At 30.0% G+C, this 16645-nt stretch overlaps 1 protein-coding gene and 1 pseudogene across 2 annotated transcripts; both read left to right on the top strand.

Moving 5' to 3' along the window:
- Window positions 1-220: 220 nt before the first annotated feature.
- On the top strand, window positions 221-736 carry LOC111294939 (uncharacterized). The gene has a single exon (XM_022888241.2). It carries the CDS (start codon window positions 221-223, stop codon window positions 734-736), a length of 516 nt encoding a protein of 171 aa, XP_022743976.2.
- A 543-nt stretch (window positions 737-1279) lies between these two features.
- On the top strand, window positions 1280-4729 carry LOC111309873 (monocopper oxidase-like protein SKU5; annotated as a pseudogene). Its single transcript, XR_016330516.1, has 5 exons — window positions 1280-2732; window positions 2858-3592; window positions 3685-3852; window positions 3947-4025; window positions 4428-4729. The product of XR_016330516.1 is annotated as a monocopper oxidase-like protein SKU5 (transcript).
- Window positions 4730-16645: the final 11916 nt, after the last annotated feature.

Here is a 16645-nt window from a genome sequence, read left to right as displayed (position 1 = left end):
CCAACTACTTTTGTATTTTTGAAGCCTATAAATTAATGAAATGAAGCTCATGATCAAATGAGCCAATTTACTTCAAGTAACAGATTAGTTTCTCTTGTTTTCTGCTCTAAATCCTTCAATTGGTATCAGAGCATTCCTTAAGTTCTTAGAGGATCTGTGAGTCCCAAAAATTGAGTGAAAAGCCATCAAACACTTTCCAGCCAGCCTTTGTCAACCTTAAATGGCCTCAAGCAATTGCTCCTTACTTCCACCTCCTATTTTTTTTGGTGAAAACTATCAGATATGGGCTGTCAAAATGAAGACTTATTTGAGTGCTTTTGATTTGTGGGAAGTAGTGGAAAATGAGAAGGAACCACCACAACTTCCTGCAAATCCAACAGTAACTCAAATGAAAAATTATAGTGAAGAAAAGGCAAAGAGGTACAAGGCTAAAAGCTGTATTGAGTCTTCAGTTTCTGATGACATATTCATTAGAATCATGACTTGTGAAACTGCAAAACAAGCTTGGGATGTGCTCAAGGAAGAGTTTCAAGGCAGTGACAAGACAAGACAAATGCAAGTGTTGAATCTTAGAAGAGAGTTTGAAGTTTTAAAGATGAAGGAGTCTGAAAATTTAAAGGAGTACAATGACAGACTCATGAAGATAGTAAATAAGATTAGATTACTTGGTGAGGAGCTGTCAGACACAAGAATTGTAGAGAAGGTTCTTGTTAGCTTACCAGAGAGGTTTGAGTAAAAAATCTCATCCCTTGAAGACTCTAAGGACCTGACCAAGACAACTCCAGCAGAATTGTTCAATGCTCTACAAGCTCAAGAGCAAAGAAGGGCTATCAGACAAGAGGATTCAACAGAAGATGCTTTTACAGCCAAGGAGAAAGGCAAGATGCAAACAGAAAGCAAAGGCAGAAAACAAGGAGATCAAAGAAACCAAGGTTCTAGAAACAGTGAAAAGAAAGGAAAATTTCCACCATGCTCTCACTGCAAAAAGACTACTCACTTGGAGAAATATTGCTGGTACAGACCTAACATACAATGTAGGTACTGTAAGCAGCTTGGTCACATGGAGAAGATATGTAAAAACAAAAAACAGCAGCAGCCAGATCAACAAGCCAGAGTTGCTGACAATCAACAAGCCAGAGTTGCTGACAATCAACAACATGTGAGTCAACACATCGGTAAATTCATTTCCGGTAGAGTGGCCTGTGAGATTGTTAATGATCTTATCTTCTGTTAAATAATCATTAAAAGCTTGGTTTAACAGTGATTTTAATGTTTTTGTTAATTGTTTGAATTAATGCTGATATTTGTTCTTAATAGGTCATTACCATCAATGGGATGTTTCCAGGACCCCTCATCAAAGCCACAAGTAATGACAATATTCATGTCAGATGTGTTTAACAATCTGGATGAGCCACTAGTATTTACATGGTAAGATTTAAAAATCTCTCTCCTTTTCACAGTATTATTGAGACATATACGAAACTTGTAATCAAGATTTTGTTTTCAGTCAGACCGGGAGAGAAACATAGTGAAAAACTAAGTATGTCGATGTTGCTGGTGGTGCAGGAATGGGATACAGCAAAGACTAAATTCATGGCAGGATGGAGTGTCAGGAACAAACTGTCGAATCCAACCTGGTAAGAACTGGATTTCTGTGTTTCGCGTGAAAGGCCAGATTGGGACTTTCATCTAGCTCCCCTCCATAAGCTTCCTGAAAGCTGGAGGGGATTTGGTCTGATTCGAGTTAATAATCGTGAAGTGATCAATGTACCCTTCCCCAAACCTGAGGCTGAATTTGATCTTCTCATTGGTGATTGGTATCAGAAAAGTTACAAGGTAATTTTCAAGGCCTTTTCATTACAAGGTAATTTACAAGGCCCTTTCATTGGGCCTATTAATCAAGGATTCCTTCTGTGTATTCTTTGCTTCAGTTCCAGGTGGATAAAATCAGAAACTGATTTCTCCAGTCCTAATTAACCATTAACCATTGAGAATTTATACATAGAAGATTTCCCTGCATCATAAGAAGAATTTCAGGCTAAATAGTTTCCTTCTTCTTTCTGATATATAAAGGCAATAGGAAGTCAGGTCCCAGCTCAGAATCAGTTCTACAGCCTGTGATTCCCTCCTGATAAAATCCCGATGAATAGCAAGGGTTCTTATTTGGAAGATGATTCAAAGGGCTATGAATTCTTTAAGGTCACAAAAGATACAAAATGAAAATGACGTTTTCTATTTTCTATAGGATAGTTAAAAGGTAAAACCAAAGGAGAAGCCTTCTCAGTTAGATGCTGATCCTTGGTTACAAGAAAAAGTACCAATTTTCTTCTTTATTTCTTAGTCCTTGCTGATGGGGTATGCAGAAAAGACATATAGATTTAGGATATCAAATGTTGGAACGGTCTGGAGTTTCAACTTAAGGATTCAAAATCATCTGCTGGTATTGGTGGAAAGCGGAAACAGACAGATCATATCTGAATCAGATGACACTGGATTCTCTTGATTTACATATTTCCCATTCTTATTCTGTACTTGTCACAGCTGATCAAGAAGAAAAGATTATTACATTGTGGAAGCTCCTATAATGATCAATGCAACTGAGTCTTCAGCAGTCTTCTGGGTGTTGGATTGCTGCACTATGACAACTCCACCATTCCTGCTAGAGGACTTCTTCCACCGTGGCCTGATCCATTTGATATCCAATTATCCATTGATCAAGCTAAATCCATTAGGTAAATGCTTTTCAAAGGAAAAAAGAATGCTCAAAGATGTCAGTCCTGTTAGACCTTGGGCACTGAAATTTGATGTAAATATTCGATCTTCTATTACTCACATCCTTCTTATATTCTGTGTTAAGGTGGAAGTAGTTGAGCACTGGTGCTGCTAGGCCTAACCCACAAGGAACCTTCAAGGTTTCAAATGTGACATTGTCACAAGCCTTCATTCTCCAGGGATCAGCTGCTGAGATCAATGGAACAACTCATTACACAGTCAACAATGTACCGTACCTTACACCGGATACTCCACTAAAACTTGCTCATGCCTATGCCAATGGTGGCACCGATGTTTTTGAACTTGATAAATTCCCCACAAATTCTTCAGACCTTGAATCTTTCAATGGAGTTTTTGCAGCTACCGGGATCCAAAAAGGGTGGATAGAGATTGTGCTGAAGAATTACTTAGAAGTTATAGATACTTGGCATTTGGATAGATTTAGATTCTTTGTAGTTGGGTATGCAAAGAGAAAAGATTATAGTTGCTAGGCTGGTTGAGTTGGTAAAGTTGAAATACTTCATCTTTAGGTTCAAATCCAGCTGCTAGCAATTTTCCTCGGTAAAGTCGATGTAAGTCCTCTGTAGGCTTACAGCCTGTCCTAGCCCTGAAAGGCTGGAATGGGAAAGTCTCCGCTCACCCTAAACCTTTTTTTTCCCCCAAAAAAGGACTATAGTTAAAATTCATACCCCAAATCTGAATACAAACGAAATCATTCATCATCATTTTAACCTCTTTCAAGTTTGGTGATGAAGAATAGATCCCTAACTCTCTCTCTTCTTACAATATTTACAATCCTGTTGTGCGTTCCACGATTCAGGTGACTAGTTTCTCACTATGTGATTTATTTTTCTGCTTAGCAGCTCGAGCTTATGTTTTTTCACATTCACGCACTCAAATCTAATTGGTCAGGTGTATTCTGGATGATGGACTGCAGTTTTGCATACCCAGACAACCCTGGAATGTGGAACTTGAGATCACAAAACTTAAAAAATTAGTACTTGGGTCAAGAGCACTAATAAAGAGTGTGTGATCCTCCTGCCAAGGAACGGAAGCCCCCTGAAAACGTCCTCCTTTGAGGTTAGTGGCATGCAACTCTAGTTATTTATTGACTTTGTTTTTCTTCTGATTGAAGTTTATGTAACAGTTAAATATGTGCTTCCATTTGTTACAGAAATCTTTGGCTCTCCACCTTCAATTACTGTTCCAGAGGCCCCAACAAATAGTGGTGCATCATCCAAATAAATAACATGGTGAGTGAAAATTTTAACTAGTAATAATTCATTTCAATGCATTACTATGTTTTTTTTTTTTTTTTTTTTGTATAAATGAGATTGTAATTATTAGAATTTGAATCCCAAACCTACTCCATGTCAACTTTAAGGATAGCTGCATTAACCAATTTAGTTAAGCTTGTAACATACTCTTGTAAGATTATTATTCCATTAAGAGGGGATTGGCAGAGTATTCCACTCTTTTGAAATACTCTTAGGGAATAAACTGGCTTTAGACAATAGAGAAAGCTGTGTGCAATGAAAAATGGAAACACCAGTGCAAAATTTCATCTATGTGTGATTTTATGGCTTATGGGACATGCTAATTTCACAATCCAAATGTCTATATAATGCCTATGACCACTTGTTTCATGTTCATAGGTTCCACATTATTGTGATCTATATTGTTACAATTGTTTGCATCATAAGGCAAACAATTCAATCATGGAAGAGAAATCAGAAACTGCACAATACTGTTGATGGAGGCGCCGTAGACATTCTATATTAGGTTCTTATGGATTGTGGAAAGTAAATTCTTTGGTTTCTATTTTTTCTATAGCTTTTTGTATTATTGGAATATTAATATTAGAAATTTGTCTTCTGAGATTGCCCTCTCTCTGTTTTCTCTCCGTTTCTTCCTTTTTCTTTCCTTCTGCCTTTTCCCTGTTCTTCCCCTGCTTTGTATCTATTTCAATCCTTTTTATGCATCAATTTGTGATATCAGAAGTTTCTATTGTGAGAAAACTTGGAGAGTCCTCAAATGATATAACTTCAAAGATGAAAAGCTTAGGAAAATCACAACAATTTCATAAATATATATGAACTTTCTAAACTCTTAACGTTACATAAAAGACACGGCTTGTTTTGTTCACTACTGCAAAAACCAAAAGAGGCCCATGCAAGCAAATGTTATGAATGAAGTTTGCAGCAATAGAAATTTATATTATGAATATCTATGTTTTAATGCTTAATTTATATTAAAAAAATGATATTGTGGTTGCCACGCAAAATTTTCATAATTTTGTCCAAAAAAGTTATTTAAATTTAAATTTTAATTTAATTGATTCATGTAATCACGTGATATTTTTCTAAGTCCTTAACTACTTATATCCCTTTCTGACTTCTTCTGTTTTTTTAAAAAAAAGAATTGCATCTATGCCTATAATTTCTCTATTTTACAGACAAAATATATGATCTTCCGTTTCTTCTCCCATATTAATCACTGTACAACTCCAACAAAATAATATTATGGTGATAAAAAAGTTTTAATCAATTTGTTAGATTTTATTTGAAATCATCATACTCATTAGTTTATTTCTCTTTTTCTTTTTTTATTTATGTTTGCATGTATGACATAATTATTATGATTTCAATTGCCGCTAACTCTTTAAATTGATCAAAAACCTTAAATGCAAATTTGAAATCATAAAAAATTTAAATTAAATTATTATAATTTTAATACAAACTTATTAGTTCAGTTGGTTAGAACGTCGTGCTAGTAAGGCAAAAATTGCACTTGCATGGGTTATAATTATTTTTTTTTTAATTTTCTCTTGCAAAAATCCACTCGGGAAAGGAATGCTGTTGTTTTCTTTCATTTTAGAGTTAGAGCTCCTGTGAGAGGTTTACGCAAAATTGGTTGCACGCAAGTCTTATTCATATTTAATGTTGAAATTCAAAATTTTTTTTTATTTTTTTATTTTCAATGTGTTGTATCATTTATTTTTTGGAATATAAAACATGAAAAACTTTTTAGTGACCAAACATAATTTAAATTTTAACAAAAATTTCAAAATTAATATTTTCTGTTAATAGTTATGTTTTATTCTATCTCTTGTTAATTAATTAAGAGTTACGAAATAACAATTCTAAATAAAAATGTGAGTATAAGTAATCTGGTAAATTCGTTAATTACTCAACTTTGATTTGTGTACCATTGAATTGAGTCAGGTTTCAGTGTTCTACATTTAACTAAAATAGTAATTGCCACCATGAAATTCCAGTCTATCATAAATATTTAATATTTTATTATTTTTATTATTTTTTATTATCTTAGTTTAAATAATTTTATTAATTGAGTTGGTATGAATTGATTAACTTTAAACTTATTTTTAGGTCAAGTTTTGCGTCTTAGTTTTCGTTCGATGATTTGTGTCTTAGTTTTCGTTCGATGAACCAAACCTGAATGCATATATAAATGCAATAATTAACATGCATGAACAAGTGATTGCTAGAGAATAGAACAGGCCGTCCTATCATTCATATTCCGCCAATGTAAATGATACATAAACTCACCTAAACTTTCATGACATGCACCTTTCCTTTTCTAATCTTTTTCCCCTTTTTTTTTTGTTGATAAACGTTATCCGTTTGCTTTCCTTAGGAATTTGTTTTCAAACTTGTAATAATGAGAGGCCAGGCTTTTCATGTGATAGTGGCCTGAATTAGTGGAAAATGTGTTTGTGGTATTAATGCTATAGCTACATGAATGATGTGTTTGCCTCGAGACAGGAGTGGAGGGCAAGAAATAAGAGGATGTAGGGGCTTTTGATTAATTTTGCTAGGATTAGAATTCATAGATATAACATTGGCTTGCCACTCATTTGACAATTTTTTTTTATTTAATTTTTCAACTCTAAGTTGAAATTTTTGTTTTTGTTTCTTTTTATTTAAGTATTTCAAAATTTGAACTTTGAAATTAAGAGTTTAATATTATATTAATAGACCTTGTAATTACTAAGTTGAAAATCTTGTTAAACTAAGGTAAACATGCCTTTTTTGTTTGTCACAACTGGAAAGTTACAGATATACTTGGTAATTGACTTCATTGGTTTCATTTTTTAGACTAATGTATTAGTTGTATGTATAGTTGTTTTGTATAGTATATTTTATAGAAGGGTTTTCTTTGGTTACTTGTATAAATAAAATTTAATTTTTATTTATTTTCAGAAAGAAGAACAAAATTTTAATACATTATAGTATATAATTAGACATATTTTAAGAGGAAAATATGAACATGCATTGTTTAACATTATTATTTTCATAAATACTTCAATTTTTTTTTCTGTTTATATCTAATTAAGTTAATGATTTCTTTTCTAATAAAATGCATACAAAATAATATCTAAATTCTAAAATTATGAAAATTAGGTCCAAAAAGCCAATTGGTAATAAAAAAAGTATGATATCTAAGTTGAAATAAAAAAGTACCATTTGTTCAATAGTCAATAACATAGCTGAGCAATATATTTATACTTAATATAATAAAGGGATGAAAAATTGTTAAGTATCTAATTTACTACCAATTAGTTATAAGTGAAGGTGTTTAACTTGAATACAAGACTATAAGAAATTGAATATTTATTAGATATGAGATAACCCACTTTAACAGGCTCTTATCACGTGTAGGTAAAGATGAAAAAAGTCTACTACATTATAGATTAGGAAAGAGCACTGAAAGAAAATCTTAGCTCTGATACCATATTAAATATCTAATTTACTACCAATTGGCTATAAGTTAAGGAACCTAACTTGAATATAAGACTATAAAAAATTGGATATTTATTAAATGTGGGATGACCCACTTTAACAAAAATGACCCGAAAAGAATTTACCCTAGTTAGCTGAATCAATTAATTTATTAAATCTAATTTTAAAGATTATATTCGAATATCAACAATAGCTAATAATTAAATAAACAAATGATCTCTTTTGTGTTTATTCACTATAAGAAAACAATTAATCAACAACGAAAAATTAGCAATAAAAAATTTTCATTGTAAAAAGTTTTTTTTATTGACAGAATAATGATGAATTTAAAAGTTAGGGCATTAGTCTTCAACGGAATTAACATTGGAAATTTGTTATTAAAGACCATATATTAATGACAGAATCTTAATTTGGTCATTAAATCTATTAGTGAGTGTTGGCACCAAGTATTTGTGCTATACGCCAAATTTAGCAACAAATTAAAAAAATGAATTTCGTTGTTAAATCTCCTAGTAAGTATTTAGTGACGAAAATATTATGTTGGTAATGTCTTTAGTTTTCTTTTTCTTGTTTTGAAATTGTGAATTGTTTATTTTTAAAATTAAATTAATTAAATTAAAATTTTTTATTTTATAAAAATACATTAGTGATGAAATTTAGGATGGATTTTTTTTTCATCGCTAATTGTTCCAATTATTATTAGGAATAGAATTCCATTGCTAAAAGTCAATTAATTTAAATCCCCACCCAACTTTCTCCTTCTTTTCCCTTATATCTTTTTCTTTTCTTTTCCTCTTCTCCTCTCTTGACCCCTCAACCTCCACCTGTAATAGTGCCTCCCTACGTATGGCTACATCTTTCGACTACCGAATGCCTCCCTATAATTTCCTTGATAGGATTTTTTCCAAAATCCGTCAAAACAACTCCAAACTGACTGCAAATCAACCCCTCCCACACCCATTTTCTCCCTTGTTTTTCAGCATAACAATGGCTAGTTAGCCTAAGTCCTTACCTTTAAATTGAACCCCTAAATTGTCCTTATCTCACAGCCTAAAAATTCTTGAGGTACATCTCTTATTAGCTTTGTTTTTTGGAATGTTTTTCAATAATTTTTTCCTTTTTCTTTATAACATTTCATTTTAAAGTTGTTTTTAGGTTTTATTAATATGTTATTAGGTTATGAATTGTTACAATTATTTGTAAATGTGAAATTGTTATGTTAACAATTTGTTAGTTTACGGTTATGTTAGTAAAATGTGAAATTGTTGACGAGATTATGAAATTTTTGTACAATTACTAGAATCTGCATGGAATTATTATGAAAATTGTGATGTATATTTGGAATTTGTGGAATTTGTGTGGAACTATTATAGAAATTGTGATACATATTTAGAATTTATGAAATTTTGTAAAATTTTTGTGGAATTGTCAGATTAATTTTTAATTTATTAAATTAAAGTTAACTTTGTGCAATTTATGTGAAATTTTAATAATCATTGTGAAATTTATGGAGTTAATATAAAAATACGTCTAGATCATTAATTAGGTTCTTTATTGATATGAATTTCTAATAAATCTAATTTGTTTTGAACAATTTGAAATCATTAATGATCTTGTTAAATCAATCAGGCTTGTAAAATGGATAGAGATAGATTTTGGATGTATCATCGGTTAAATGTAAATAGGTTTACTATCAATGAGTTTTTTGTCAGGAGTTAAAGAGTTTATAAATTTTGTATTTTCTTAAATGATGTATGTTAGTGGAGATACAATTAAGTGTCCTTGCATCATATATCAAATTAATGATTTTATCAAGTCGATAATGTGTGTAAACACCTTTATTATAAAGGTTTTAGTATTAATTACATGAAGTGGTAGGCATAAGGAGAAGTGCAAGAAGGTCAATCATCAAGAAGTAAAGAATGATTGCAAAATTTGGTCTCGACTTAGTAAAAATACATTTATGTAAGAACAAATACGTGTTTTATAAAGAGAATATTGATTTATATTATTCGATATGTGATCATTCTCAATATAAGTCGAGCAAGACAGATAGAGGTAGGGAAAAGAAAATTTCTTATAAAGTTTTGTGTTACTTGCCACTCATACTAAGGCTTCAAAGGCTTTATATATAACAATAACTGCAGAGTCTATGACACAACACGTGCATAATTGAAGTCTTTATGGAGTGCTCATTCACTCAGTTGACAATGAGGCTTAGCAGCATTCTAATCATTCATATAAATCTTTTGCAGCTAAACTTTAAAATGTGAGATTGGGTTTCTATGCCGGTGATTTTTGTTCATTTGGCTTGGACGTAAAACCTTATTATTATTAACCAATTATGCTCACTGGATACAATTTAGCTTCATACATGTGCATGAAACAAGCATATTTATTCTTTAGTATGATCATCTTGGGAAAAAATAGTCATTCACAGAACATAAATGTTTTCTTATGTCTTTTAATTGATGAGCTACAAATATTGTAGAATAATGGTGTTGAAAGTTGTAATTCTCATACGAAACAACATTTTTTTTATTAAGGGTAGCACTATTATGGATAATTAATGACTTTCTTGCATATGACATGTTATTGGATGGAGTAACAATGGAGTATTATCATGTCTTTATTGCATTGAACATATAAAGGTATTCAAATTGAATTGTGGAAAAAAGCCTTGATTTTTATTAATTCATCAGCAGCTTTTACCTCTTAAGCATACTTTTAGGAAAGAAAGAGATAAATTTTCCTAAAAAGTTAAGCACGATCATCAAATTCAAAGATTGTTAGGTGAAGAAGTTTTAAGAAAAATTGATTGTATAAAAAAAATACATTGGTCACAAAATGCTTTGAATAAAAGCTGAAAGGTTACACTGTAACTCATTGTTGGGAAAAAAAAGAGTATATTTTAGGAGTTACCTTATTGGCACACCAATCTTATTCATCATAATTTGGACGTCATGCATATTTAGAAAAAAATATGTTTGATAATTTGTTTAATTTAGTGATGGATATCAAAGATAAAACAAAAAAAAAAAACATCAATGCTAGATTGGAGATGGCATTCCTCTATAGATGAAGGAAATTCGAATTGGTAGAAAGCAATGGTAGGATATTCAAGCCCAAAGCATTATATACTTTAAGCAAGGAGGATCAAAAGCTAGTGTGTGTTTGGGAGAAATAGTTGAAACTTTCTAACGGGTTTGTGTCAAATATAGCTTGGTGTTCTAACGTTTAGGAGGACAAGTCTGATGGGATAAAAAGCCATGATTATCATATTTTTATGCAGCGGTTACTTCCTATTACCTTTCGTGACTCACTGCCTAACTCAATTTGGGATGCAATAAATAAGTTATCCCATTTTTTTTAGAGATATTTGCTCAATTGAATTACATATACCTTAGATGGAATTATTGCAAAGAAATATTGTTAAAATAATTTAAAAATTAGAGAAGATCTTCTTCACAGGTTTCTTTGATTTAATGAAGCATCTTCTGATTCACTTACCATACGAGGCATAGTAGTAGGTGGACCTATCTATTATAAATTGATGTATCTATTTAGGAGGTAGTACATTTCATGAATAACATTTTTCTAATATACGTTGAATAAAAGCAAATATAGTTAATCAATTTTATTTCAATAACGATGATTAGGTTTTTGCATCATCTCAAAAAGAAAGTTAAAAATCTAGCATGTGTTGACAAGTCAATTTGTGAGACTATATTATGGAGGAAATTGATCATTTTGCGCCTTATATTTTGAACCTAATGTGCAAATAATATTCAATCAGGTGCCACATAATGATGATGGGAAAAAATGTATCTTATGAGACGTCTTTTAATTTTCATTCATCTCGAGTGGCTTTTTGATCCATCAAAGAATAATGCTTGATATCTAGATGAAGTTGAGTATGATGCAATAAAAATATATATCTTAATAAACTACGATGTGATACTCTTATTTATTGAGTAAATATATATTAACCTTAAACCATGATGATACTGATTATTATTATACAATATTACTAGTCATACTCATATACTATAATGATATGATATTTGATGAGGTTGTAAAAAAGGATGCATCGTTAATGAATTATGAGGAATTGGAGAAAGTTTGTGAAGTAAGATTTAAGAAATCGTTTAAACAATTTGTAAATTGATAGTTCAAATCAAGGTTGCTAATATCATACTGCACAACATTTTGGTTTCTTAAAAAAAATGGTGTATGCCAGTACTAGTTATTTCAACATATTATTTAGGATTTTTGGTTTTAATACAAATATATTTATAAATATATATAAATTTTTACATAATAATATTACTAATAATATGCAAAATAAATATATAGCATCTTAAAAAACCATATAAATAAGTTTAAAAATATAACAATAACAAATACTATCATCAATTTATCATGATATTTTAAAACACTTAATCTAATCATATGATAGTTACATAAGCAATTTTCTTTTTCATGTAAAAAATATATTAAGATAAAAATAAAGAGATAAAAAAAATTTTAATTTTAACTTTAGGATTCTTAAATTTTAAAAAGGGAGCATAATTGCTTTTTTAAAAGAGATTGAAATACTTATAAATTTTGGTTTGGAAAAATAAAATGCAAAAAAAAAAAAAAACAAATTGTAAAAATAGGAAACCCTAACTTTCAAGGATTATTTTATTCATTAGTTTTATTTTTATTGGGTTAAAAATAGTCAAAAAATAAAAGACAAGTTGAAAATTACAAAATATATTTTATATCCACGTGTTAGCGAAACAAATTATTCAACTGAAATTCATCGAAACTAATTGAAACAAATGAAAATAATTGGTATTACCAAGTACCAAGTTTGATATGCAAAACTACTCTTAATTGTACTATATTTTGGTATAATTGGAGCACACTAGTTGATACGTCTGGTATTGAAACGAAATTAACAACAATTATTCAGATTAAGATTATACTAATTGTGACACTATATTTCTATACAAGAATTTTTATTTATTACTTACATTTTTTTAGGTATAAGAACCTGCTAATGAAATTGATCCTCCTATCATTAACCTTTTTCATGAATCAAGACATGTAGCAAGTGTTACTAATGATATTTTGTCAAGTGTCATACATTGGGCTATGGGCAAACTTGAAAAACATTGAATAGTGTTGTAGGCATGAAAGAGAGTTGTTAAAATTATTTTGAATGCGACTTTTTTGGTATCTTGGTAGACACTATTTGGTTAAAATATTTTAGGATTGGCAATAGGCTTTTATTTTTTAAATGTCATTAGTTTGATATAGAAAAAAGGTTCGTGCAAATCCCCATTATGGTTTTGTTGAAGTTAACTACAAGTCAATACTTATCAATAAGAAACAATTTGTTTTAGCTATGCAAGTGTTATAACATATAGATCCGAAAATCTATAGCTAGACTTAACAAAGTAGATGGAGTTGCCACTAATCTTTTTTAATTGAGTGTGATTGGCCACCTAAGGAATCTATCTTCTTAAAGAGATCCTAAACTTGACTAAAAGTCCCTAACAAAATAGGTTTAGGTCTACAAACTAGAACAAGATTTGAGAGTTCGGTTACATGTGGGGAAGGTTACAACACCCCCACATGTACATTTGAAGAATGGTACCATATTATTTTAAATTTATCTTAAAGTCTTGATTCTAATGTTTTCAAATTTTTATGTTAAATATTGAAAATAATTCATAGGAATCTTCTATTAATCTGGTAGAATTTCAAAAAATATATCATCACCTCAAGAGTATTCAAAGATCTCATTTGTTTCCTTGAAGAGACTTTGTCATCGAAAAAATGTTTAATTATTTTTTTGTTAAAAATATATCTAATTACTCTACTATTTGGGTCAAATTAAAAATATTCTCTTTTTGAATTTCTAAATTTTTCATCATTTGGCCTTATTTAGAAATTTTTTTAAATTTTTTTATCTCTAAATTTTTTGCCATTTGGGTTAATTTAAAAATATTTTCTTTTTTTTGAAAATTTTAAAATTTTTACCATTTAGGCCTATTTAGAAATTCTTTTTTTTTTTGAAAGAAAATAATATAACAATTATTTTTATTGAAATTTCATTTAAATTATTATACCATTTGGGATAAATTTAAAGAAAATTTCTCATTAAGAGATTTTTTAAAAATTTACCATTTAAAATTTTTAAGAATCTCATCCTTAGATAATTATCAAATACTTTCAACCCAAATTTTTATTTGGAAAATAATACAATTACTTTTATTGAAATTTTATCTAAATTATTCTACGATTTGGGATAAATTTAGAGAAAATTTCTCACCTAAAGATTTCTTATAAATTTACCATTTGAAATTTCTAAGAATCTTATCATTGGGTAATTTGTATTTAATTTGAAAATTTTTATCAATATTTTTTATTTATTTTTATTTTTGTTTTTTTTGTTTGAAAATAAATATTAATGATTTTTATTGAAATTGTATCTAAATTATTCCACAATTTGGGATAAATTTAGAGAAAAATTTTCACTTAGAAATTTTATAGAAGTTTACCATTTGAAATTTCTATAAATTTCATCATTGGATAATTAATATTTATTCCTAATATTTATTTTTTTATTTATTTTTATATTTTTTTATTAAATTTAGTCATGCAAAAATACTAAATAAATAAACAAAATACTAAAAAAAAGTATAAAAAATACCAAAAAACAATACGACTTGGCTGGAGTGGCTCGAAACAGGTTGGCTACAAACACAAGAGGAGGCTGGAACGACGCGGCTTAAGACACAGCTTGTGACTTGGCTCGACTGGAGTCAAAAGTTGGAGACGGGTCGAAAACGGGTTAACGCTTCGAGTCGGGTCGCCCGAATGGAAAACATGCTGATCTTGGGTCTTTTTAAACTCCAAAATGGCATTATTTTGGTGACGCTATAAAAGGCCAAATTTCTTCTTTTTCCTTAGATTCCTCCTTCCCCACACTCTCTCTTCCCTTTCTTTCTCTCCCTATCTTTCTTTAGAACCGGATGAATTTCGATTGAATCTTCGTTAGATTCTAAAAGATGTTACCAAAATTAGGCATCATTTTGGTAATGCTATAAAAGGCCAAATTCCTTCTTTTTTCTTAGATTCTTCCTTCCCCACACTCTCTCTTCCTTTTCTTTCTCTCTCCCTCTATCTCTATCTAAAATCGAATGAATTTCGATTGAATCTTCGTCGGATTCTAAAAAATGTTATCGAAATTAGTGTTGGTTCATTGAAAAGTCACCAAAAAATTCGATCGACGTTAGAATCTGAGCCAAATTTTAGAAAAACTGTCAAAAAATTCAACCGATGTCGAAAAACTCACCAAAAAATTTGATCGGTGTAAAAAATTTCACTGAAACTTGGAAATTTTCCAAAAAATTTCCAGAAATGTTTTTTTTCAAAAAACTTCAAAATTTTTTTTTTCCTTTTTCTCTATCTATTGTGTTTTTTTGATTTGCTTTTACGTGTGATCCCCCTGATTCTTGTATTTGATTATTGGGTGATCTGCCTCTCTAATATTTTATGTTTTTGTGTTCCATTTCTGTGATCAGCATGAGTATTTTATAGAATAAATTGGAGAGTCCTTAATTAACTATAAGTCCATTGTTGATAAGAATTCACAAAATCATTAGGTTTATCCCACAAAAATTAAAACCAACCATGATTCTATTATGCCCTCATTCATGGCAAGATTCTCCCATTTTTTTTAGCACGAAAAAATAGATAAAACCTAAAAATTAATAAATTAATAAATAAACAATAATAAAAAAATAGTTGGACTAGACAAATTGGACCCATTGGAACCAAACCCGATAGGCTTAGGTCTAAACCCTATTAAACCGGGCCTAATGGGTTTGGGTGTGGATCAATTAGAGTGTCTACAGCTATCCCTCTTTATGCATTTCATATATAATAGGAATTATGCAAAGGCGTAGACACCCTGCATATGATCATTCTCACACATTCATCTTTTTTAATTTTTTTTTGAAAAGATAAACAATGCTTCTCTAAACAGAGGCTCAATGACTTTGAGAAAAATAAATGCTTCTCTAAACAGAGGTACCACAATTTTGAAAAATAAATTGCTCCTTTAAACAGAGGCACTACAACTTTGGAAAGATAAAATGATCTTCTAAGCAGAGGCACCACAACTTTGAAAAAATAAATTGCTCATCTAAACAGAGGCACCATAACTTTGGAAAAATAAATTGCTTTTCTAAATAGAGGCACCATAACTTTGAAAAATTAAATGCTCTTCTAAATAGAGGCACCGTAACTTTTAAAAAATAAAATTCTCCTTAACAATCATGTCCAGAGGAGTCATAGATCATGCCTGATGAAAACTCAAAAATTCATAATTTGAGTTCGAAATTTAAAGGTTCAGATTCGTAAAAACCTTTCAGCTTTGAAGAATTCACTGAAATTTGATTATCAAAGTTTCAAGTTCACAAAAAATTGATTCACAAAATTACAGATATGCAAGAATTTATATTTGCAAGATTTCAAGATTCATATTTACAAATTGCAAGACTTACATCCAACATATAAAGATTCTCATTCGAATTTTAGAGATTCTCATCCAAAAGTTCAAAGTTTCTCATTTGAGTTCAAAGGTTCACTTAAATTTGGGATTCACATCCAAAAAGTTTAAAGCTTTTCATTTGAATTTTGGAGATTCACATCCAAAAGTTTAAAACCTCTCATTCTAGTTCAATGGCTCACATGCAATAAATTTCAAGGTTTCACATCTCAAAGATTCTCATTTGAAAATCAAGACTTTTTTAAAATATTCAAAATTTCTTTTTCAGATGAGCTTCAAACTTTCACCAAAGTAAAAATTTTGTATGTATTGAATGTCATGATCAATGATGCAAATGCTTTCTTAATGATGCAAATGCAACAATCTAGATTCTCACAATGTCATATTCTTAACCATGATTCAAATGTGTACTGCATAATGCAAATGTATATCCAAACCAAAGTTTTAAACATTCTCAAAAAAATAATGTAAATGCAATGCATGTAACATGGATGTCAATGCAAGAAATTCTAATCAAAATGTAGTAATATGATCCTCAAGA

The sequence above is a fragment of the Durio zibethinus genome, chromosome 19 (genome assembly GCF_047325235.1).
Source record: "Durio zibethinus cultivar Kanyao isolate XHJ-2024 chromosome 19, ASM4732523v1, whole genome shotgun sequence".
NCBI classification, from domain to species: Eukaryota; Viridiplantae; Streptophyta; class Magnoliopsida; order Malvales; family Malvaceae; genus Durio; species Durio zibethinus.
The sequence above is the reverse complement of the archived record's forward strand: the minus strand, read 5'-3'. Positions and strand labels throughout refer to the sequence as shown.

Coding starts and splice junctions, on each gene's coding strand:
- LOC111294939 (XM_022888241.2), top strand. CDS start 221: ATGGCCTCAAGCAATTGCTCCTTACTTCCACCTCCTATTTTTTTTGGT.